This window comes from Armigeres subalbatus, chromosome 1 (genome assembly GCF_024139115.2).
Source record: "Armigeres subalbatus isolate Guangzhou_Male chromosome 1, GZ_Asu_2, whole genome shotgun sequence".
NCBI classification, from domain to species: domain Eukaryota; kingdom Metazoa; phylum Arthropoda; class Insecta; order Diptera; family Culicidae; genus Armigeres; species Armigeres subalbatus.
The window spans coordinates 306,526,916-306,549,108 of record NC_085139.1 but is presented as its reverse complement, the minus strand read 5'-3'; the positions used below and the strand labels follow the sequence as shown (position 1 = coordinate 306,549,108).

At 39.2% G+C, this 22,193-nt stretch overlaps 2 protein-coding genes across 2 annotated transcripts; one reads left to right on the top strand and one right to left on the bottom strand.

Annotated features, from left to right (window-relative positions):
- The first annotated feature begins 15,682 nt into the window (after positions 1-15,682).
- LOC134207878 (activator of basal transcription 1-like) lies at positions 15,683-16,580 on the top strand. Its single transcript, XM_062683865.1, has 2 exons — positions 15,683-16,133; positions 16,195-16,580. The coding sequence occupies exons 1-2, from the start codon at positions 15,779-15,781 to the stop codon at positions 16,560-16,562; spliced, it is 723 nt and encodes a 240-aa protein (XP_062539849.1). The 5' UTR covers positions 15,683-15,778; the 3' UTR covers positions 16,563-16,580.
- Positions 16,581-16,589: 9 nt separating this feature from the next.
- LOC134217461 (zinc finger protein 91-like) lies at positions 16,590-18,411 on the bottom strand. The gene has a single exon (XM_062696232.1). The coding sequence runs from the start codon at positions 18,272-18,274 to the stop codon at positions 16,619-16,621; it is 1,656 nt and encodes a 551-aa protein (XP_062552216.1). The 5' UTR covers positions 18,275-18,411; the 3' UTR covers positions 16,590-16,618.
- Between the last annotated feature and the right edge of the window lie 3,782 nt (positions 18,412-22,193).

Below are 22,193 nucleotides of genomic sequence, written 5' to 3'. Positions count from 1 at the left end.
CGGTGGGTCTTCAAGCGGGAATATCCGGCAGTATAGCAGCGGTGGCGTAACTCCCATTATTCTGTCATCAAACAGGGTGGAGCGCCTTTTATTGTGTTTCATGTTTACATTGTTATTAAATAAAAGTTAAAAACATGTTGAATAAATTAATATACAAGAATAAATATGTTGTAAATTATTTTGTTATTGCAAAATATTTTAAGATCCCAATTAAAAAACACGAAAAACTAACCCAAATATGGGTGAAATTCACCGATAATTTGCTCTTATTAAATTACCCAAATATGGGTGAAATCTCGGGTGAAACGAGTTTACCTATAAGTAGGTAAATGTCAGTTTACCCATAAATACGTATGTGCACTTTTTGTTGATTATAGGTATTCTTCACTTATATTTGGGTGAACTGAAGTAAGCGTGTAGAGTGCTTTAAAATAGGTCGTATGTGCAAAAGAGAGTCTCTCTTTGGATCTATTCTTTTTCGATTATTACGAAACTATACAAAAGTTTACTTAGAATTTCTTGGCAGATATCCAAAGACAATAGGGCACTGCACGGACTGCTTTGCCTCTTTCTCGCTGAAAAGAAATTAGAAAACAACAAGGCCAGTGAACGTCAAAATTTATGAGGAACGAAAGAGGAAGAGATGTTTCCGTGCAGTCCCCTATAGCTTCGTCTATCATACTGAAGTGGAATCGTAGCAAAACATGCAAAACTAGCCGATTTATTAGCGAAAGAGAGCGTGATCAAAGAGAATCTCTCTTTTGCACATACGACCTATTCTCAAAGCAATCTAAAAATTTTCAAAACGACTTATCTGCTTCTGTAAACAAAGATTCAAACGTCGATTTGACGAAACTGATAGCAAACCCACGCAAACCAACACTATCAATAGAGGTTAAGGCTTCGGCTACCTGTTGATGGTGTTGGTTTGCCTCACAGTTCTATCAGATTCGTCAAATCGACGTTTAAATCTTTGTTTACGAAAGCAGATAAGTCGTTTTGAAAATTTTGTCTTGATTTCGTTTACACACAACACAATAGGAAAAACCCAAATTAATCCACCTAGCGGTGACGATGCCTTTCTCGATTAAATCAAGATATACTGAAGGTGGTAACTTCGTTTTTTTTCAATTCCTATCTACCAAAAATGTTGGCAATTTTGTTTTTCTGTAAAATAAGCATAATACATTATCACTTGTCATAAGACGAGTTAGTACAATCCCATTGAATTCCACCACTTAATTGTATCTTGACAGATACGTATTTCGACCTCAAATGTAAGGCCGTCTTCAGTGTCTCGTACTTGACTCGACTTGTCGAGTCAAGTACGAGACACTGAAGACGGCCTTACATTTGAGGTCGAAATACGTATCTGTCAAGATACAATTAAGTGGTGGAATTCAATGGGATTGTACTAACTCGTCTTATGACAAGTGAAGACATTCCACTAAAAAGCTCAAAATAATTTTCTTATCATAATACATTATGTTATAATCAAGTTATGACGATCGTGCGATTTTCTTTCATCCATTTTTGACAGAGAAAGTATTTCAAGTACATATTGTTATTTCTAACACATATTGATATAATTGTTATGACTAACTGGTCGGGTTGGTATTTAACATCATGGGTCTCCAAGACTTCTATAAAAGGTTCGATTTCGGAGTGAAATGTACACGAACATTTTGAAAATTAAGCCAATAATTCTCAAGGCCGACTAGAATATGACGTCAAATACATTTAAGATTATTCAACCAACGACACCCCACCCCCCTTCGCCAAGGCCCCGATGCCATTTTTGAACGATTCCTAAATATAAATAGAAGACTAACAAAACCGCATACATAATATAATATGGAAATAAGGAGATGTATAAAACGAAAACTATATTCAAATTTGCCCTTGAAATCACCCAAACTTCACCATAACTCCACACCACCCAAACCAAACAGCATGTTGAAGCATCAATGAAACCCCTCTTTTTCCCCTTCCAATGTATGACACAAAACAAACGCAAACACCACCATGGCTACTAACGTACGAACCAGTAGTTAATCGTGTCGTTATCGAGTGCAATTTCTGTTGCCAGCGATGAAACTTACAACTGTGTTGGTGCGAATGCTCCGATAAAGTATAATGGCAATAAACATCATCAAGTCGGCTCTAAACTTAAAAGCGCGTACTTTGTTCGTCGATTAGTTTTCGTGTTCAACACGTTCCACTTTGCAAGATTTGAAAAGCTTTGCTCGTTGCGTTAGCGTTATCAATATTGCCGTAGCGAGGATTCTAACCCATCGAGCGAACGGAATTTATATTATAGCATGGTAGCTGCTTAATGCTCGTAGTCCCGATTATATGGGAAAAAATGGAAAACTGCCTAAACCATTTTCCTTGTCAGCTGCGAACGCATTAATCAATCTTGATGAAATTAAATAGCATGTAATTAGAAGAGTGGCTCTGTGGAATGCAACTTGTTGCGATAAAATCAGTTAAGTCTAAGTACATGAAAATCGTGTGAGTTTTTGAGGTTGAAAAAGTGACCATACAGACACACAAACATACACACACACATACATACACACACACAGACAGCACCTCGATTCATCAAACTGAGTCGAATGGTATAAGAAACTTTACTATCAGATGTTCCTGTAAAAAGCTCGTTTTCAGAGTGAAATGATAGTCTTTCGGTACAACTTTGTTGTACGAGAAAGGCAAAAATCGTTCATTTTCTCGAACAAAATTTTCCACATACACTACAACAGAAGGTTGGCATATAATCCACTCTCGTGGGTTCAAACAATAAGCCTTATTTTGAAGTTAATCTTCTTCTTCTTCTTCTTATTGGCATTACATCCCCACACTGGGACAGAGCCGCCTCGCAGCTTAGTGTTCATTAAGCACTTCCACAGATATTAACTGCGAGGTTTCTAAGCCAGGTTACCATTTTAGCATTCGTATATCATGACGCTAACACGATGATACTTTTATGCCCAGGGAAGTCGAAACAATTTCCAATCCAAAATTGCCTGGACCGGAACCGGGAATCGAACCCAGCCACCCTCAGCATGGTCTTGCTTTGTAGCCGCGAGTCTTACCGCACGGCTAAGGAGGAGGGAAATTAAAATCAAACCATATTAAGAGAATTTGTACAACAGTACACCTTGCGTTTAATTTTTGCTTTCGATTCTTTTTGCAATTTCTTTCGTTGTGTAATAATTAATACTTACGTTTGTATAGCATATGTATGTTTTATTCTTATAATTATTCCTTGAGGTTTCATAAAAACAGAGCAAATTCTGGATACAATATTACGCGCTCTGATTCTGAAATTCCACTTGAGAAAAGCTGCAACAATAATTGATAAAACGATAAACACCAGTACGCCGACCATGGCTTTACTGAAATCGGCCTCCAGCAGATCCGATAACGTCTGCACCAAGTTGCCTCCCTTGAACAGATGGAGCAGTGACTGCGCGGTAGCGCCGGCATTCGGACTAGCCCACAATGTCGATCCGGAATGATGGTGGTAATCGGAACTGTTGCGGATCAACTCACCTCGCCGGTTCACTACGTTGCCGGCGTAGTACTTCGTGCCGGATTCACCGTCCACCTCGTCATGGGCCGAGTGACGCGGATGAGACTCGAACGGGATCCTGTGCGAGGTCAATTGATGGTGAAAAAGCGGGGAAAATACGCCGTGAATTTTCTTTGCCATTGGACCGGATTCGCACGGGGCACACTTTGAATAGGTAAGGCAAGCCGTAGATCAGATTTTGGATGGTGTGTCTTGTGCCAGGACCGCGATAAACCTCGCTAAACTCTTGATCCTTCGCCTTCGCCATTCGTAGTACGTACTCAATCGGGTCGGAGAACGGATTGTTCCGACTAGTTTGCCACTCGATAGTTAGTGGAGTCCAAGCACCTGGCGCCGGCGCCCCCGTCGTTAGATGCGTACGGCATTTACGTGTACGGCAGTGACTCACATTACCATTCGACGAAATCGTCGTCGTAGCCGAAGGATGCTGTGGAGAACTGTTGGTGTTGTTGCCGCTACCACCCAGCGGTTCGACGTACACTCGTGGTGCCTTGATGGTGTTTGGTGTGGCTGCTTATATAGGTGTCAAATTGTGATCCATTATCAGTTGCTTTATCGGCTTTAGGTGCCGATTCAGCAGGTTATTTCTGGAAAAAAATATTTGTAAATAGGTCAGAAAAAATTCTATTAGGTTTCTACAATAGACATGAAAATAATGGATGAATTTCATACCTCAAATCAGATCAAAGTTGCTATCATTGTCCACTTGGAGTCGAGCCTGGAGTAAAAAGATGCCCTTGTTGATGAAAAGAGAAGCAGCCGGTAGTGCTATGGAACCGACGGAACCCATGGAACTGATCCGATGACAGCTCAACAAAAAAAGAAAACATCAATGCTGCCAGTTATGCACGGCAAGCAATTTATGCGTGAATGTTAATAACTGACAGCGTCTGAATCTAGGATAGGATGTGACAATTGGGTCCTAAAATGAAGAATCGATATTCGATTTTCTTTAAGGAAACGATGAAGGTAATCATTCTAAACGTGTCAGTTTTTCTCTAGACTCAAAAATCGAAAAGAACATTGCTTAATTTGAAATTGAAAAATAGATGAAAAATGCTTCCTCGACATTTTCGGTCTTGTTTGACGTACGGATTCAAACGCATTAGCAAAACACCACAGGGCACTTGACTCAACCTTTGACAGTTAATATATGGGGCTGACGTTTTGGGCTGATGGTTCATTCGTTCTGAAATGTTGCACAGCCCAAAATTTGCCTTAAAATGTCCTAAACACGAAAATATTATTTTTACTGATTTAGAATTTTACCAGAATTTTTATAACAACGGTACAAGTATTCTTGACCGATGCACTATCGTTTGCAACCATAAACGAGGTAGGGCTTTAGGACCCAATTGAATTGCGACTGCCTTGTTGTTTCCTCAGTCGATTGCTTCGACGAGGTGGTGGCCAGTGCTTCCAAATAATTTTTATGCAAAATCCGCCGAACAATATATGTGAAAAAATCATGTTTTCTCGTTCATTTCTTCCATTATTTTTAGTGAAAGACGCTACGTACTATCAGAAAAAATTTTTAACATGGAATTAGATGGGTTTTATAGTGAAATGGGTAAAAAGTTGATAAATAATGCTTCAAATCAAGTGTTTTAAATTAGCATAACACTAGACAATCATGCATACATTATTTGCAGTCTAGCATAAATAAATTTTACCAAAAAAATCAAAAAGCAATCTTTTGAATTTTTTCATAAATTTCAATTTATTTACCCAGCAACACGGCCAAGGTAATAACACAGACAAACAGACATAACACATTGAACATTTACTCATCAAATCCATCGTCGTTCAAACACTAACGACATCTGTTGATTTCAGTTAGTTGGGCAAATCGCGAACCAGATGGCGGTAGTGAGCAAACGTCAAACTCAAGCAATATCGATGCGCGCGCCACGAGTGATCGATTGGCCAACTAATGATTATTTGAATTGACCAGTAAATCAGTAAACGATAGAAATTTGACGAGTGTTATGTCTGTTTGTCTGTGGTAATAATAAGCTGCCCTTTTGAAAATGCGATACCGCCGATCGAAGTAATCGATTGTCATTTTCACCCAATCAGCAACCGGTACGATTTTCAATGACTAATTGGCACATCCTATCCTAGGTCTGAATTAGCGTCTTTTCATTTGTATACCTAGAACTCTACACACCAATGGAGACTTCAAACGAAACACGGAAAAAATCCGAGTGTCGGGTCCCGGTTATTAGTTCCTGACGAAACAATGATTCGTATGACATTGTCACCAGAAGGCGCTGAAGTGAAATGTCAAACTCGTAGGATCAAGTTAAAGATATTTTGGTTACTAGATAAAGATTGTCGCTTCGGTTTGCTTTGTTCTGCTGTCCGAAACATGTGTGGTACTAAACTTCATTGACATTTAGATCCCCTATCCTCGCCAGCAAAAGATGTTCCGGACAGCGACGACAGCGACAATCTTTATTTAGTAACTAAAATATCTTGTATCAAGTTAGTTAAGGATCAGCGGGGGGAGACTGTATACAATTTCGAAAAAGTGAAAAATACCCGAATAAAAAAGTCCAATAGAATTACAATAAAAAGTATTGTAACAATACGATAAATTTAATTGTAATTACAATAAACTCTATTGTTGCTCACAACAGAATAACAATTAAGAATATTGTTTTCCACCATAAATCCTATTGTAAATGGAAGTTTTACAATAGAAAATAGGGGTTGTTAGTTACCGTAACAATAAAAAAGTCGTTTATTTCTCGAACAAATTTTTGCAATTACAATAGAATTTATTGTAATTCTATTGTCAACATTTTTCTGTCAATAGATTTTATTGTACGTTTATTGGAACAACAATAAGGAAAATTAATTGGTACAATAGAAGAACAATAGAATTGGTTGTTCATAAATAAAATCTATTGTAATTTTATAATATTTTAATGTAATTCTATTGTATTTTCTATTCGGGTACTCCTCGGTAATAATAAAAAGGATCGCATTTTTTAGGTATGAGCCTGTTCATATATTACGTAACGTGGAAAATGTTGTTTTTGAGAACCCCCCACCCCCTCGTAACAATCCGTTACAATTTTCAGAACCACCCCCACCCCTATGCGTAACGCGTAACAAATGCTATTTTATTAAAAAGATCCTAATTTGTGTAGAATTTGAAGGTTCCGTCGACGATGCAATAAATTATTATCTATTGTATGATTCATGCTTTTTTAAAGATAATGAATATTTTTGGAATAATTTTTTTTCTCTGTGCAAATAACTTCTTCCGCGTAACAATATTTCGAAGGACCCCCACTGCTATATTTTGCGTAATAAAGCGTAACAAAAATCGAACAACCCCCCACCCCCTATTGCGTTACGTAATATTTGAACAGACTCCATTTTTATTTAAATTGATTAGTACTCCGAAAATTGAAAGTACTCCGAAAATTAGTATTCCAATTTTACCGTGCGTAAAACCTTAAAATGGGTATTTTTTTATCTCATTATGGGTTTATATTTTTCTGTGTAGCTACATTTTCTTCCGGTGTACGATGGAAAAGGCCTTTTCATGTGACATCATGATGCTGAGACTGAACTTGTTATATTGTAGATCCAGTTGAAAACCGAACTGAGCTCTCGCGACAATCGCATTTTCTCCCATTTCCAACTGTCGCAACTGCATCGCGGGTGGTGCGCAGGATGGCGCACGGATATGGCATAGATGCGCACTACTCGCGATGCAGTTGCGACATCCAAAAATGGGAGAAAATGCGATTGTCGCGAGAGCTCAGTTCGGTTTTCAACTGGATCTACAATAAAACTGAATGCTGTCAGTTTCGAATTGTGTCTTATCCCGGCCAACCATTTGTCAAACTTCTTCAAAGTTATTTATCTAAAATTAAATAATTTTGCTGATATTTCTTTATACTACATTATTCACAAAAATGATACAAATCTTAATGAATCGTTATCATAGTTCATATAAAGTATGATATCAACGCAATGGTATACTTTGACAAAGTATTTGAAAGATTACCATCGCTACATCTTTACCATCAAATTAATCGCAATAACGATATGAATATTCATGAAACGTTATCAGATTTCTGATAAAGTACGATCTCAACGTTATGATATATTTTGACAACGAATTTTACTGTCGAACATCGCTGCACCTTTATCACGTTTTAGTCCATCGATTCATATCGTTGGATACCAAAACACCGATGGATATTTTGCGGTTTGTTTACATCTCAAAAATTATGATTTAGAAATTTTGTAAAAATGGACGGATGTTGAATGAAACAACACTCGGATTTCAATTCTAAAAGCCGTAATATAGTTCCAATTTACGAACCAATTAACAGCAGCTGTCATTTTATGTACGCATTGAAGTAAGATGAATGTGAGAATGGTGTTAATGAAAATTTCAAGTCTTAGCATATTGATACAACTTAGCTGCTTACAATCATCACTTTAGTGTGGGCTAGTGGTTAAGTTCTCTGGGAAAACTTATAACATCATCACTTCTTCAGGTTCGATTCCCGATTAAGCAAATAAATAAACAAAAAATATGAAAGCAAACCTCTGAAGAATCTATTTTTTGTTTTTGTTGGAAATTTTGACAGGTCGGTAAAGTAGATCTGTAAAAATAAATAACTTTTTGGTGGTATCAATTGATATCGATATTTTGGAAAAGATCGATAAAAATTTTCCGTGTTTTGACTTTTGATTAATTTAAAATTCTTCATGAAATGGCATCGATCGCTATCGACGGTTGATATGGAAACCTTTAACGATCTACATGAAGAATTTTGAAGAAAATTGAAGAAATGGTTGGTCGGGATTGGGAGAACATAACCTTGTCATCCGAGAGCATTTCATACCGAAATAATCATATGTGATAACTATTTGAATATTTACTATTTTTTGCAAAGTTCAACCGTTTTGAAATTCAATAGTGAACAAAAAGAAAACATTCTCCATCGAATGCAACTTGCTGCGGTAAAATCGATTAAGGTTTAGTACTAGAAAAGTTGGCTAATGTTTTAGTGTGCACACACATACGCACACACACACACACGGACAGACAGACATTTGCTCAGTTCGTCGAGCTGAGTCGATTGGTATATAACACTAGGGTCTACGAGTCCTCGATAAAAAGGTCGTTTTCGGAGTGAAATGCGAGGGGCGGATCACTCACGCATTTTCGAAGCAGCCATACGTATTGATATATGCATTGGCGTATTTTCAAGCATTGTATGTTGCATTCGAGCATTTTGTTGCATTGGAGTACGCATTGATGCATTCCACAATGCATTGAAGCATTTGGGACGCATTTGAGTACTCTACCATGCATTTATAATCAAAACAACATGATTTTTGCCTTTGTAATTCAATTTTGACGTAAACATTTTTTTTTGCTTTTGATTGAAACTTTATATCACATTTCTATGGAAAACATGCTATTTATTCTATCCAGCTTTCCACGCTCGGTAATGGCGGCTTGTCGGTGTGTAAAAATCAATCGGTCACTGTACTGTTTGACACTAGCTGGAGGAAAGCCCACTTGCGTTCCTGGGTGAGGGGAAGGGAAAAAAGGCCTTTTCGCCAGTGAGTTTTCCTCCAGCTAGTGTCAAAAGTACAGTGACCGATTGATTTTTACACACCAACAAGCCGCCATTACCGAGCGTGGAAACCTGGATTGAAATTTTATTTCCGTTTTAAAACATTGCAAATCGTGTGTTCATTATAAAGCATGATTACGTGTACTATTCTTGACGTGATTCGAAAAATCTTATAAATTTACCCGACTCTGACGATGTATGATAAGGCGGCAACCCGACAATAATATAAAATTTTCATGTAAAATTTAAAAACATCGTTATATGTTATTAGTCAACGAGGTGAAAATTTACTTTTCCCACATATTCCTCATAGTAAATAAAAACTGTTCCTGATAACTACCACCGTGAACTGGTAGAATTCAGCGCCTTGTATAGAATTAATCTTGGAATCAATACAACAAAATATTTGTTTTGCAAACTCATAAAGTTTTATACAAAGCAATCCAGGTTTCAGGTTTGAACAAAAAGTGGCCTCTTCACGGGGTACCAGCATTTCTGAATCCTGGATATTGCAGAATGGGACCAGACACACCAAATTCATTCAAAACACATGCCATTTAAAAAAAGGTGAAATTTGAGATGTTGTACTCTAGGTCACAAATTTTCCTCGCGTTCTCTCTGCATTCAATATTTCCCCGCAAATTTCTCAGTACGTATGAAAACGCTCCTTGTCGACTATCACCGAGAACAGGTAGTGTTCAGCATCTTCTATTAAATAAAGGTTGGGACATCGTCAGTTATTCGCGGTTGTACCTATTTTTCCTGAAATTAAAAGTGAAGGTCAATGTCTGCGACTATCGCTCCGGTAAAACAACAATATAAAAATGTGGCGTCTATATCTGTCAAATCGGTCAAGCGCACTTTGTGAGAAAACGTATTTTCCAACGTATTGATGCATTTGTAATGCATTTTGTATTTTATATCAACAGGGATTTATACACACACTGAGAATTTCAACGCATTTTTGAACGCATTAAGCATCTATTCGCATTTATCTGCGCATTTGATATTTTATGCATTTTTTGAACGCATTAGCTTAATACACACATTTTTGGCGCATTTTCATCAATACGTATTTTCGATTCAGTAAAATCACAGATAACAGATATTGAAGCTAGAACAAATTTTATTGAAAATCTTGTGTAAACTTTTGAATTGATATACGTTGGCCCACTACTGCCATCTACTCAACTGATTGCGGCAGTACCTAAGGATGCAGCTGAATTACAACCGTCGAACGCAGCCAATGCATTTGACAGCCGCAATCGGGCTGCGTTTTCAATAACAATGATCCTTGCGCCATCTCCAATCGATTGCCAAAGGCGGTCCCAATTTAAAATGCATTTGAAATAGCGGTTGCGGATGTTTACACACGTATGGGATGCCAGCCTCAATATCTGTTATCTGTGGTAAAATTTAAAAGTGATGCGCCCCTCGGTGAAATGATAGCCTTTTCGGTACAACTTTGTTGTACGAGAAAGGCAAAAAGGAGGTATTTTTGGCCAAAATTATGAATCCTGCAATAAACGGTGGTATTCATCATAAAAACATAGATAGAAAAGAAAAATATTTTTTCTGAACCTTCATGGGGTATGGGGCCAATTTTCGGGATAGTATCGATTTTTGTCATATTCTACAAAACCAACGGAATTTGGTCACTTTTTGGCTTGCAATAAGCCTGTTTGATGCTGGATAAAATATTAATGGTCGTATACTGTATATTCGTGTCACAGACAAATGGACGCAACATAAATTTCCTAAAATGTCCAAAAAAGAAAAGCACTACAGTCGGGATTCGCTGGTTGGGATCTTTATACTTGGGTCACTTTTCAGTTGGGCCTCCGCTGGTTGGGCCATGGCCCAACTAAAAAGCAACCGAACGTCAAAATTCAATGTAAACACGGAAAACGGGATTGGGCGTCACTGGACATCATTTGTGATGTTCAATTCGAAATACACGTGTTCAAATGGCCGAGGTCGTGGCCCAACCAGCGAATCGCGACTGTATTAGCTTATGGTGTTGAAAATTCACTAGTAGAACTTATTAAACCAACAGAGGAGGGTAGAACAGATTCAATTAGCGTCATATTGTGACTATACTGAATTTCATTTATTTGATATTTCATTAAGATTTCTTTTATAATTATAAAAAGGTATTGTGGAAAATAGTTATTCAACACACTACTCATCCAACACGTTACACTCAACTAAACTATCTCATGAACATCATAAGCCTCATCTTATGAAGCGTGAAAAAATAGTCGAATTTCATTTTCATTAAGCCTCTTATGAACTTAATTTTTTATCTTATGAAAAGCATATGACACGTTATGGTTAAATCTATAATTCGCTCCTATAATGTAGTAATGTCCGAGTATTTGTCATAATGACAAATCGACACAGTTGTTTCATAAGGGCCAATGTCGCAATGAGCTCGAATGGAGAAAAATGGGTTGGAATGTTCCATGACATATTTTCAATTATATTTCAAAGAGTAGATGTTATTTTAAATGTTAATAGTTTGCATGAAGTTCATCCATATCTAATCATTGAATCCACATATAAATAAAATTTACTTCGGATTTATTTCGATTTGAAAATATGATTAAAGAATTAGTCGTCCTTTTTTTCTAACAGTGTACACTTGCGCCCTTCAGAAATGCGCCATAATGTTTTTGACAACATCCTTTTCGCCCAAATTCCACGCCCGGCTGTCAGCCTGTTTATCAGTATCGCCTGTTTCCATCGCCCCGTTGTGTTTTCAAAGTACCGTTTAGCCCTTTTGCTCACATGTGTTTTTGATGCAAGAACGAAGTGTCATAATGCAAAAATGAAACACAGTTTAGCCCTTTTGCTGCCATGGAGAAAACGGGGCGCAATCGCACCGAAAAAAAATTCCAACGGAAATGTAATATCGCCCTTCTGTATTTTTCTGTTTTTACAGCAAAAAAACAACATTTTGTACCATTTTGAATATGCTACATATAGTACATTTCCAGGATGTTTAAACTCGATTTGTTTACATTTGCGACTTCGGCCCTTATGAAACAACTATGTCGAAATATTTGTCAAGTTGATCCGGACATCTATCAAACCGATTAGAAATCGACATGGATATCAGACTGACTTGACAAATATTTGTCATTATGACAAACACGGAGACGAGCCAGCCTCGGGCTGAAAGTCTCCTTAATAAAGATACAAAAAAAAATTATGACAACCAGTGTACTAATAGCTTTATACAGTTCCATAAATACGATTTGATACACTCAACTAAACTATCTTAGGAATATCATAAGCTCCATCTTATGAAGCGTGAAGAAATAATCGAATTTCATTTTCATTGAGCCTCTTATGATAATTATTGCACTGTTATGAAATTTGTTTTGTTATCTTATGAAGTTCATGCTGCAGGTTATTCATAGTAAAAATAGAACACAAGAATTGTCTTATGATTTTCATCACAACATTCGATGTGAAAAACTCATGAGACAAGTCTTATGAAATGGTGAGTCATCATGGCGGAATCGAGGGCATTGTTATTATCACAATCTCCCTCAGTCAATCGGAAAAATTTCAAATATCGTCGTTTAATACCATCTAAACGAATCGTTTGTTAATTGGAGGATAAAAAATGTAAGTAAATATTTACTTTTCCTAAGGTTTCCTATCCTCTTGCTTACTTCTAAAATCAAAATTTATATTTTACAGAACCTTATTGTCGACGCAAAAACTCCGGACCCAGCAAAAGCTTTCGCCATCCAAGTACTATCACAGCCATTGCTGATTCACGAGCTGCTACAAGCAACAAATATTAACAAGTCGATGTTTCCGGCGAGCACCGTAGTCGTTCAAGATCAATTCATTTGATTTCACGCACAGCAGCAAGCGTAAGCGCTCTCTGTCGTCATGCTCAAACAAAGCCTCTCGTGCAGTCCGGGCTCGATCGAATCCACCAGTGGACCGACAAATACTCACTGCTAAGCAACGTCTGTCACCTTCAGCAGCGTTCACGAAAAATTCCGTCCTAACAGCAGTCCTGTCCAAACGGTTATTTGTATCAATCAAGGATGTGAACTTTTTTAGCAAGGACAACAGATTCGATTCCGAACTGCAGGATTCATGTCCTACGAAACGCCTGTTCAAACTTCGAGTTCCCGTTGGAAACAAACGGTGGCAAGTGCAAAACCTTCCGGGAATATTCAATAAACTATACCACCAGATCAGCGCCCATTCTAAAGTAAACAATCTTGAAGTGGATTCTTTGGTATTGGACTACGCAATCATTATTCTACAGTTGCCCAGTCGAGTATGAGGAAACGACCTACGAAATCCTCGAACTTGATAATGGAGAAGTAACCGAGGTGATTGACGTCGAACCTTCGGTCCCCGATCAGGTGGACGAACCTTTTGTCCCCTTTCAGGTTGAGGACGATAGACATGATGCTGATCCGCAGACGAAAATTGTTGCCCAAGATAAATGTTACTTTAAAAAATGGTTTATATAACCTAAAGATAAAAATAAAATCTTTTCTTACACATTTATTTGTGATTTTTTTGTATTAATTTCTTTTTTGTATTATTTTTGTGAAAGGACAACATATATCAAAATCGTGCTGAAAATATTATGACCCTCATATACAACGATCCATGATGTTCATAAGATTCTCTCATGAATTTTGTTACAAGTTCCGAAAAAACTTAATATTTTCATAAGACAATCTTATGAAAATCATTCTTGATCGTATAACACGCAGTTTATAAAAAAATCGTATAAAGCTTATAACTAATTCTTATCCAGTTTTCCGCGAGCGGTAATGGCCGCCAGCTTGCCTGCGGGTTAGTCTCTGATTTGACATTTCTGGAGGTCAACTGCACCCACCATTCGAGCATTTTGATCAATGTGGTATATAAGAAGGCTTGAATTCACTGAATCAGCACCTTCTTATATGCAACATTGGTCAGAATGCTCGGAGTGGTGGGTGCAGTTGACCTCCAGACACGTCAAATCAGAGACTGAACCGCAAGCAAGCTGGCGGCCATTACCGCTCGCGGAAAACTGGATAGCAAAAAAACATAAGATATTCGTATGATTATCACTACCCAAGTAACCATTAAGCCGTAAAAATCGACTTTATTTCGGCTCTATAGTCACATTAAAAACCTGGTCAACAGTGCTAATAAGACTTAAATTATACATCAGTGCTGCTCAAAAGCCGCTTTTGGCGAATTATTTGGCTGATATAGTGCTTGCCCCTACCTATTTTTCCACGCCCATGCCAAAATGTCAAAATTTTTAGACGAGTTGGAACGGAACGAAAAAAAAAGAAATGGAAAATATTTATTTACATTTCAATGCGTTCTTTCTCTTTTCTTCCCTTTGGGGATTCAATGATTTTTTTGCTAATTATATTTAACTTCGGGCTTGAACGCTTGAACTGGTGTTTGATGCTTTTGGTTTAGGTTGGTTTAGGTTTACCATCTGATCCATCACGGATCTGTTAGGATGTATTTCTGGGAAGGGATAAAATGCAGAAGGATTTCATCTGCCTCTGTATCGAGGGCGAGAAAGCCTTGACAATGATACAATCTGCAGTTATTTATAAACGGAACTCTTTTGTATTCAAGAAACCCATCTGAAAAGTATCTTTCAGGTGAATATTCATAAATACCTATTTTGTCGTAGAATAAATTCACTGCTCATGAAATTATCATCTGGTAGACTGGCATTTTGTATGCAATGTGATGCAGATGTTATTATCATTACCTATTATACATTACAAGCATACACGACAGATTTACACAATAATATTTCCAATGCGAGTAAAAGAGACAGGTTATAAAATTCTAGGCGCTATTGTTATTGATTCTACCCAAACGTCATAGATAGTAGCTCTAAATTGGTAATGATACTTCCCTTATACTAATGACACACTGGTGGTACAAGTACCATGGTACAAGAATCTTGAAATGAGTGCCATACCAATTATTGTCTTTATTGAAGTTAGTCTTGGAATAATTTTCTTGTTCTCTTGTACCATGGTACAAGTACCACAGGTGTGTCCTTAGTATTATTCGGCTTGAATATACCTCGGAATATACAGGGCTTATATCGAAGCGTTGTATACCGATATACGGCTTCTTTTACTGCTTGAAGTTTATACTGCTAATTAGCACTTGAAAATTATATATACAGCTTTTAGGCACTGAAATGTTGTTATATGGTTTAAATAAGGCTTATCAAAGTGCTTAATGGTTACCTGGGTAGTTTTCTTGGCTGAGTGTACTTTTTCGGCCTACCGATAACTACCGATTTTTCTATCGGTCGAGCTACCGATTTATCCAAATATAATCTGGTCACCCTGCAGAGTAGTTTATTTGCGGTTCCGGTGTGGGAATTTTCATATCTTTTTGGTGGATTCGACTTACAGTGTACCTATGCAGTAAACAAAAAAATCTGTCAAAAACTTAAATCAAAAGTAAACAACAGTTACTCGCGGTCCGGAGCATGCTTGCTGAAATTGTGGTCCGCAAAATTCAATTTCGATTTTGAGAAGAAAAAATGGTCAAATCTGTGATGAAGCTGAAACGAAAATCGCTCAACTGTTCCCAATGGGAAGAGACGGAGAAGATAGAAGATGAACCTTTGAAGCAAAAACCAACTGTCGCCGAAAGCTATAACGACACTGGCGACTCCGAAGCAGATCTTCCTGAACAAAGTGCCACGGAGGATAACGAATCGGATCAGGAAGGGATAGCATCGAAAAAAGTAAAATTGGTCACACCTTTGCTAAAGAAGAAAACTGGCATCGTCTACATCTCTTCGATACCAAAGCACATGAACGTGACGATTCTGAGGGAACTACTCGAGCCGTACGGTGAGGTTGGGCGGATCTACCTGCAGCCGGAACGAAAAGGTAAGCCTAATCTTCTTAATCGACCAAAAAAATGTTATTTAATTGTTCATTTTTCTCCCAGACGGTACAATAAAGAAAAAAACCGCCAAAGGAAAACGCGCCATGCTGCGATACACCGAGGGTTGGGTGGAATTTAAACGAAAACGCGTCGCCAAACTGATCGTCGAGCAGCTCAACACGAAGCCGATCAGCACCCGGAAGAAGTCCGTGTTTTGCGACATCCTCTGGAGTATGAAGTATCTGCCCCGGTTCAAGTGGATTCACCTCAGCGAACGGTTGTCCTACGAACGGGCCGTCTACAAGCAGAAACTACGGACGGAAATCGCACAGGCACGGAAGGAGGCCAGCTTCTTCCAAAGCCATCTGGACCAGAGCGATGCGGTGCGGAAAAAGGCGAGGAAGGAGAAGAAAGCCAATAAAGAGGGATAGTTCGGATCAGGTAATATACGCAGTGGATTATTTTTTTTCTATATAGAGAAAGCATTCTAGCTTGTATTGTCGTTCCCTTCCGGAAGATTGTAGCCTTGTTTGGTAAAATCGTACAGTTGTCCAATAGTGGTGGCATCAACACCTTCGATCTCCTCCGGAAGAAGGTTGTTACCATCGTCGAAGAAAACGATGTGCTCATTGCTGCTGTAGATCAGATTGACTCCATCGTCTTCGATATTCTGCAGGACGATCTGATTGGCATCGATTTGGTAGCAAATTTCGTTCAAAATCTCCTCGTTGATGGCTCCATCTCCGAAATCCGGTGGTTCATTTATCATCTCTGGTGATGCCATCGGTTGTGGTGCCGATTTAGGTGGCTGATCCACCATATTCTGGATTTCGGTCGCATGATTCTTCGACAGATGGCTCATCAATCGAGCGCGGATACCAAATGCCGCTGAACAGAACTGACATTTGAAAGGCTTTCCAAGATGCTGATACATGTGCACTTTCAGTTGTTGCTTCTGTCGGAAAGATGCACCACACAGCTTGCAGGATTCTGGTCGTTCGTCGGAATGGATTTTCAAATGGTCTTTCAAATGAGACGACGTACTGAATACTTTCTTGCATATTTCACACGAATAGCCTTTAGGACTATCATCGGTTGGGTGATACTTGGCGACATGACCTGTCAGGAAGGCGCGTTTCAGGAAGCTTTTCGAGCAAACATTGCACTGGAACCTTTTCCCCAGATGGATCGAGCGATGCGTCTTAAGCGAATCCTCCTTCCCGAATGATTTCCCGCAAAGGTTGCAAGAGAACTGTTTGATTCCCGCGTGCTGGATCAACTTGTGCTCCGCCAGTGAACCATTTCGAGTGAAACTCTTCTTGCAAATATCGCAATGATATCGTTTTACGCCCTGGTGTACGATTTCTAGATGATCCTTCAGTTGCTTCTTTGTTTTAAAACCTTTCGCACAAATTTCGCAAAGAAACTCTCGTTCGAGCTTCTCTTCCTTTCCAATCGCATTCCGGTGTTTTAGCTCGTGATTGTACCAACTGCTTCTGGCCCGGAACCAGCGGCCACAGTACCGACACTTGTACTTATTCTCGCTTGAATGAATTTCCTGGTGCCTGGCCAGCATCTTCCTATTCTTAAACACCTTCTTACACATTTCACATCTCTGTTCTCCGGCGGCCAGTGGTTTCTTGAAACGTTCCTCCAGTTCATCTCCAGCTATCAAATCCTCCGCAAAATCTTCTTCCAATCTATCCGGATCGTTGCGCACACTACCGATCGAGCTCTGGTCCAACTGATAAATAATTTGCGCAATACTCGCCTTGGTCTGCAGTTCCTCGTAAGCTTTGATCGCCTTGCTTCGGAACATGTAGAATTGCTTCAACTGGTCCACGCAGCGAATGCAGACATGGCAGGAAACGCCGCCGCCCAGCGAGAAGTGGGGCTCCTCCTGTAAAGGAAGTTGTGTCAGCTCGCTGTAGATGCTCCGTAGCTGAACGGCCACCCAAACCGTAGCTGCTGGCGGACTCGCCGCCGTCGGCGGAGGATCCACTCCGGAGAGCGATTGTTCGCCGTCTTCTCCGGCGGTCGAAGAAGTGAGCACCGATGCCGGAAAGTCACAACTACTGAACAGGTTGACCATCGGAACGGATTCGGCCAGACAGCTGCGACAGACGACCTCCGATGGGTTCATTTCTAATTGAATGAACAATTGAGATTCACGTCTAGTTTAGTTAAGTAAAAAAGACTGAAAACGTATAATAATTTGAAGTTTTAGAAATATTAACAAAAATAATGGATCACTTCACTATAAACAAATCAATGTCAAATTATTCAGCATCAGAATCCTACTCTATACACACTAACCTGGATCCACCCAGAATTAATAGACAAAATTACACATTAATGTTAGGTACTTTTCACTCAAATCGGGTGTGATAGGTATGAGTTGGAGAGAAAGTATTTAATATTAACGATGCGGGTATAAAAAGACGATATTGGCAGGAACTATTGCCTGATTTTCTCAAAATTGCACGCGGCGAACCTTTCATGAAAGGTACCGCCGCGCTTTCTGCACCCCGTTTACTTGATTCTTATGGATGAACAGCATTGCGGTGTATCGTTTGTCGCGGCCGTACCTTTCGACAGTCATTCGCCGCGTGAAGTTTTGTGCAAGTACCCATTTGGGAACATTACAAACGCCGCGCAGTGTATCATATCCAGAAAATCTGACAATAATAACCGGGACCAGACACTCGGAATTTTTCGGTGTTGCGCTTGAAGTTTCCATTGGTGTGTAGAGTTCTAGGTATACAAATGAAAAGACACCAAGTCAGTTTTTGTTAGTTTTTCTCCATCATTTGCTTTCCGTGCAAAACATGACAGCAATGTGTTTTTGTTTTTTTCACTTTCACTGGTTTTCCTTCACCTTCCACCTGCGATATTAGTAAATGCAATTTTCGACCAAAAATAAAACGCTGATCCAACATGACGAAGAGCTGGAGGATTAAAAGATATGTATGTTCAAGAGTAGAACGTTCCGGATCCGTACAACACATTCTGTTGCCGCTCCGTCCGTTCATCTATTTTCAAGGAGTTCCAGCAGGGTTCTACGAGAAGTTCCACCAAGGATTTCTCCAGGAGTTCCACCAAAGATTCTTCTAGAAGCTCCACCAGGGTTTCCTCCGGAAGTTCCACCAAGGATTCCTCCAGGAGTACCACCAGCAGTTTTACCAGGGATTCCACCGTAATGTCTACTAATAATTCCTCTAGGAGTTTCAGCAGGGATTCCACGAGAAGTTCAGTCAAGGATTCATCCAGGAGTTCCACCAGGGACTATTTCAGAAGTTCCACCAAAAGTTTCACCAGGAATTCCTTCAGGAGTTCCACCAAGGATTCCACCAGGGATTTCTCCAGTAGTTTCACCAAGGATTCCTTGAGAAGTTTCATCAAGGATTTATCCAGGAGTTCCACCAAGGATTCCTCCAGAAGTTTCGCCAGGAATTCCCTCAGGAGTTCCACCAGTGATTCCTCCAGGAGGCTTACTAAGGATTCCTCTAGGAACTTCCAACAGGGATTAATCGAGAAGTTACACTTAAAATTCCTTCAGAAGTTCCACCAAGGATTCATCCGGAAGTTCCACCAGGGATGCTACCATAAGGCCTACTAAGAGTTCCTCTAGGAGTTACAGCAGGGATTCCACGAGAAGTTCCATCAAGGATTCATCCAGGAGTTTTACCAAGGATTTCTCCAGGAGTTCCACCAAAGATTCTTCCAGAAACTCCACCAGGGATTCCTCCAGGAGTTCCACCAAGGATTCCTCCAGAAGTTTCACCAGGAATTCCTTCAGAAGTTCCAACAAGGATTTCTTCCAGAAGTTCCACCAATGATTCCTCCAGGAATTCCACCCGCAGTTTTACCAAGGATTCCACCGTAATGTCTACTAAGAATTCCTCTAGGAGTTCCAGCAGGGATTCCACGAAAAGTTCCATCAAGGATTCATCCAGGAGTTCCACCAGGGATTACTTCAGAAGTTCCACCTTAGTTTCCTAGAAAATTCCACCAAGGATTTCACCAGGAATTCCTTCAGGAGTTCCACCAAGGATTCCTCCAGAAGTTTCACCAGGAATTCCCTCAGGGATTCCTCCAGGAGGCCTACTAAGGATTCCTCTAGAATCTTCCAACAGGGACTCATCGAGAAGTTCCACCAGGGATACCAACATAAGGCCTACTAAGAATACCTCCAGGAGTTCCATCAAGGATTCTTTCAGATGTTCCACCAGGGATTCTACCGTTAGACATACTAAGGATTTCTTCAGAAGTTCAACCAGGGATTCCTCCAGGAGTTGCACCAGGGATTTCTCCAGAAGTTCCACCAAAGATTCTTCCAGAAGCACAGAATGTCATGAACTTGTTTCGAAATAATTGCTCAATTTCCATTACTAACAAGATCTGCCTTTGCATTTCATTTCTCCCTGTATCATGTCTCCCTTGCAGAATCATGCTTTTATTCAGCCATAATACATAGAATTCGTCCACAGTTAGTCCTTGTGTTTGTTCACCGTCACAATTTGCATTTAGTTGAGAAGCGCTGAGTATATATTGATGTAAATACCAAAGTTCATTGATTTTTGGTAACCTGCTGGGTAACCTTTGGTAACCCACTCTGTTAAGCGCAAAACTTTCTCCAAACGACGACATTTATCCCGTACAACTCCAGTTTCATACATCAACGACAGCGATATCGTTGACGATCCCAGGTTCGCCAAGTCCGGCATAACATCTTGCTGCCTTTACTTCACGTCCAAGGAAACAAACATCTTACATCTCAGTTTCCGTATTTGTCCCCCTGGTCGGCGGATAACTTTCACACCAATAAACTCATCTTGCCCCCGCGTTGTCATATAGGTAATTTCGTGTACATTTATCTATCCGGAACATAAGCACCATAATTTCTTATGGACGTAGGCCATACGAGGCTGCGCTACAACATTCATTAGCTGCAAATGGAGTGTGATGAATTAAATATTTTTGACTGATTTGAATCAAATTCTGCTAAATCTACATACCTATTGTGCGATCTAGTTTCTTATGGAGCGTGTATTGAGAAAACATGATTGTAATGAGGCCGCACAAAGACCTCAACTGTTAGCAGTAAGGACATCGTGGAGGGCTTCGAAGGACCGCATGATTACGGAAAACAACATGCACTCCCACTTCCAAGGGAAGACATCTGATGCAATTCGGAAACGTAGACATCTGATGCAATTTGAGCAATACAAAGGCTAATCACAGATGCCGCCGGTATTGCAGCTTTTTTTCTGGATGAAACCGCTAGAAGTCGACTTTTTCAACCTGCTGTTTGGTCATCGTTTCTCCACGGAATTAATATTCCTTGAACTTGTTCTTAGTTTTGTAATCCGAATGGTTTTCATTGTGTCCCAATCGATAGAAAAGAAACGAGCCGGTTTTGATAAGTTTTAGGAGCTTCAGAAACGGATATTGCTGCAGTACACTCACGTAAAAAACCTTATTAGTTTATCTTATGAAAATTAGCCACAAGGAATCGGTTTGAAAAACATAAGGTAGCCTTATGAACCAGCATGAACTTTGGATGAACCAGGTCCATAAAAAACGTATATGTTTATCTTATGTTTACTTTACTAATTTCATTAAGCAACCTTATGAATTTTCATAAGTTTGTTTTAAGAAATTCTTACGATATTAATATAAATTTTAATTCATGATTTATCTCAGTAAAGAAATAATGTTATTTCAGCCAATAATCATCGTTACAGTATAGGTTCTCAATTTTATTATCATTTGCAAAATACATGCAATACTAATACATTTTAGTGCCCTGATGCAATATAACTGATTATTGATTTAAAATAGCATACAAAACTTTCTAGGTATTCCAGATTCAAGCGCATAGCAAGCAAATCTGTGAAAGTATGTTGTCTAGCAGGCTAATCGTCACTGACAGTATCGGCTGAGATTTCTGGCCATCCATCTTCAATTCCTCCACGACAGGTGGACCAGGTGCTAAAAATATATTTGGGATTCATGAATTGCATTGTCTTGATAATAACTTCGAGAATACTCACTAGATG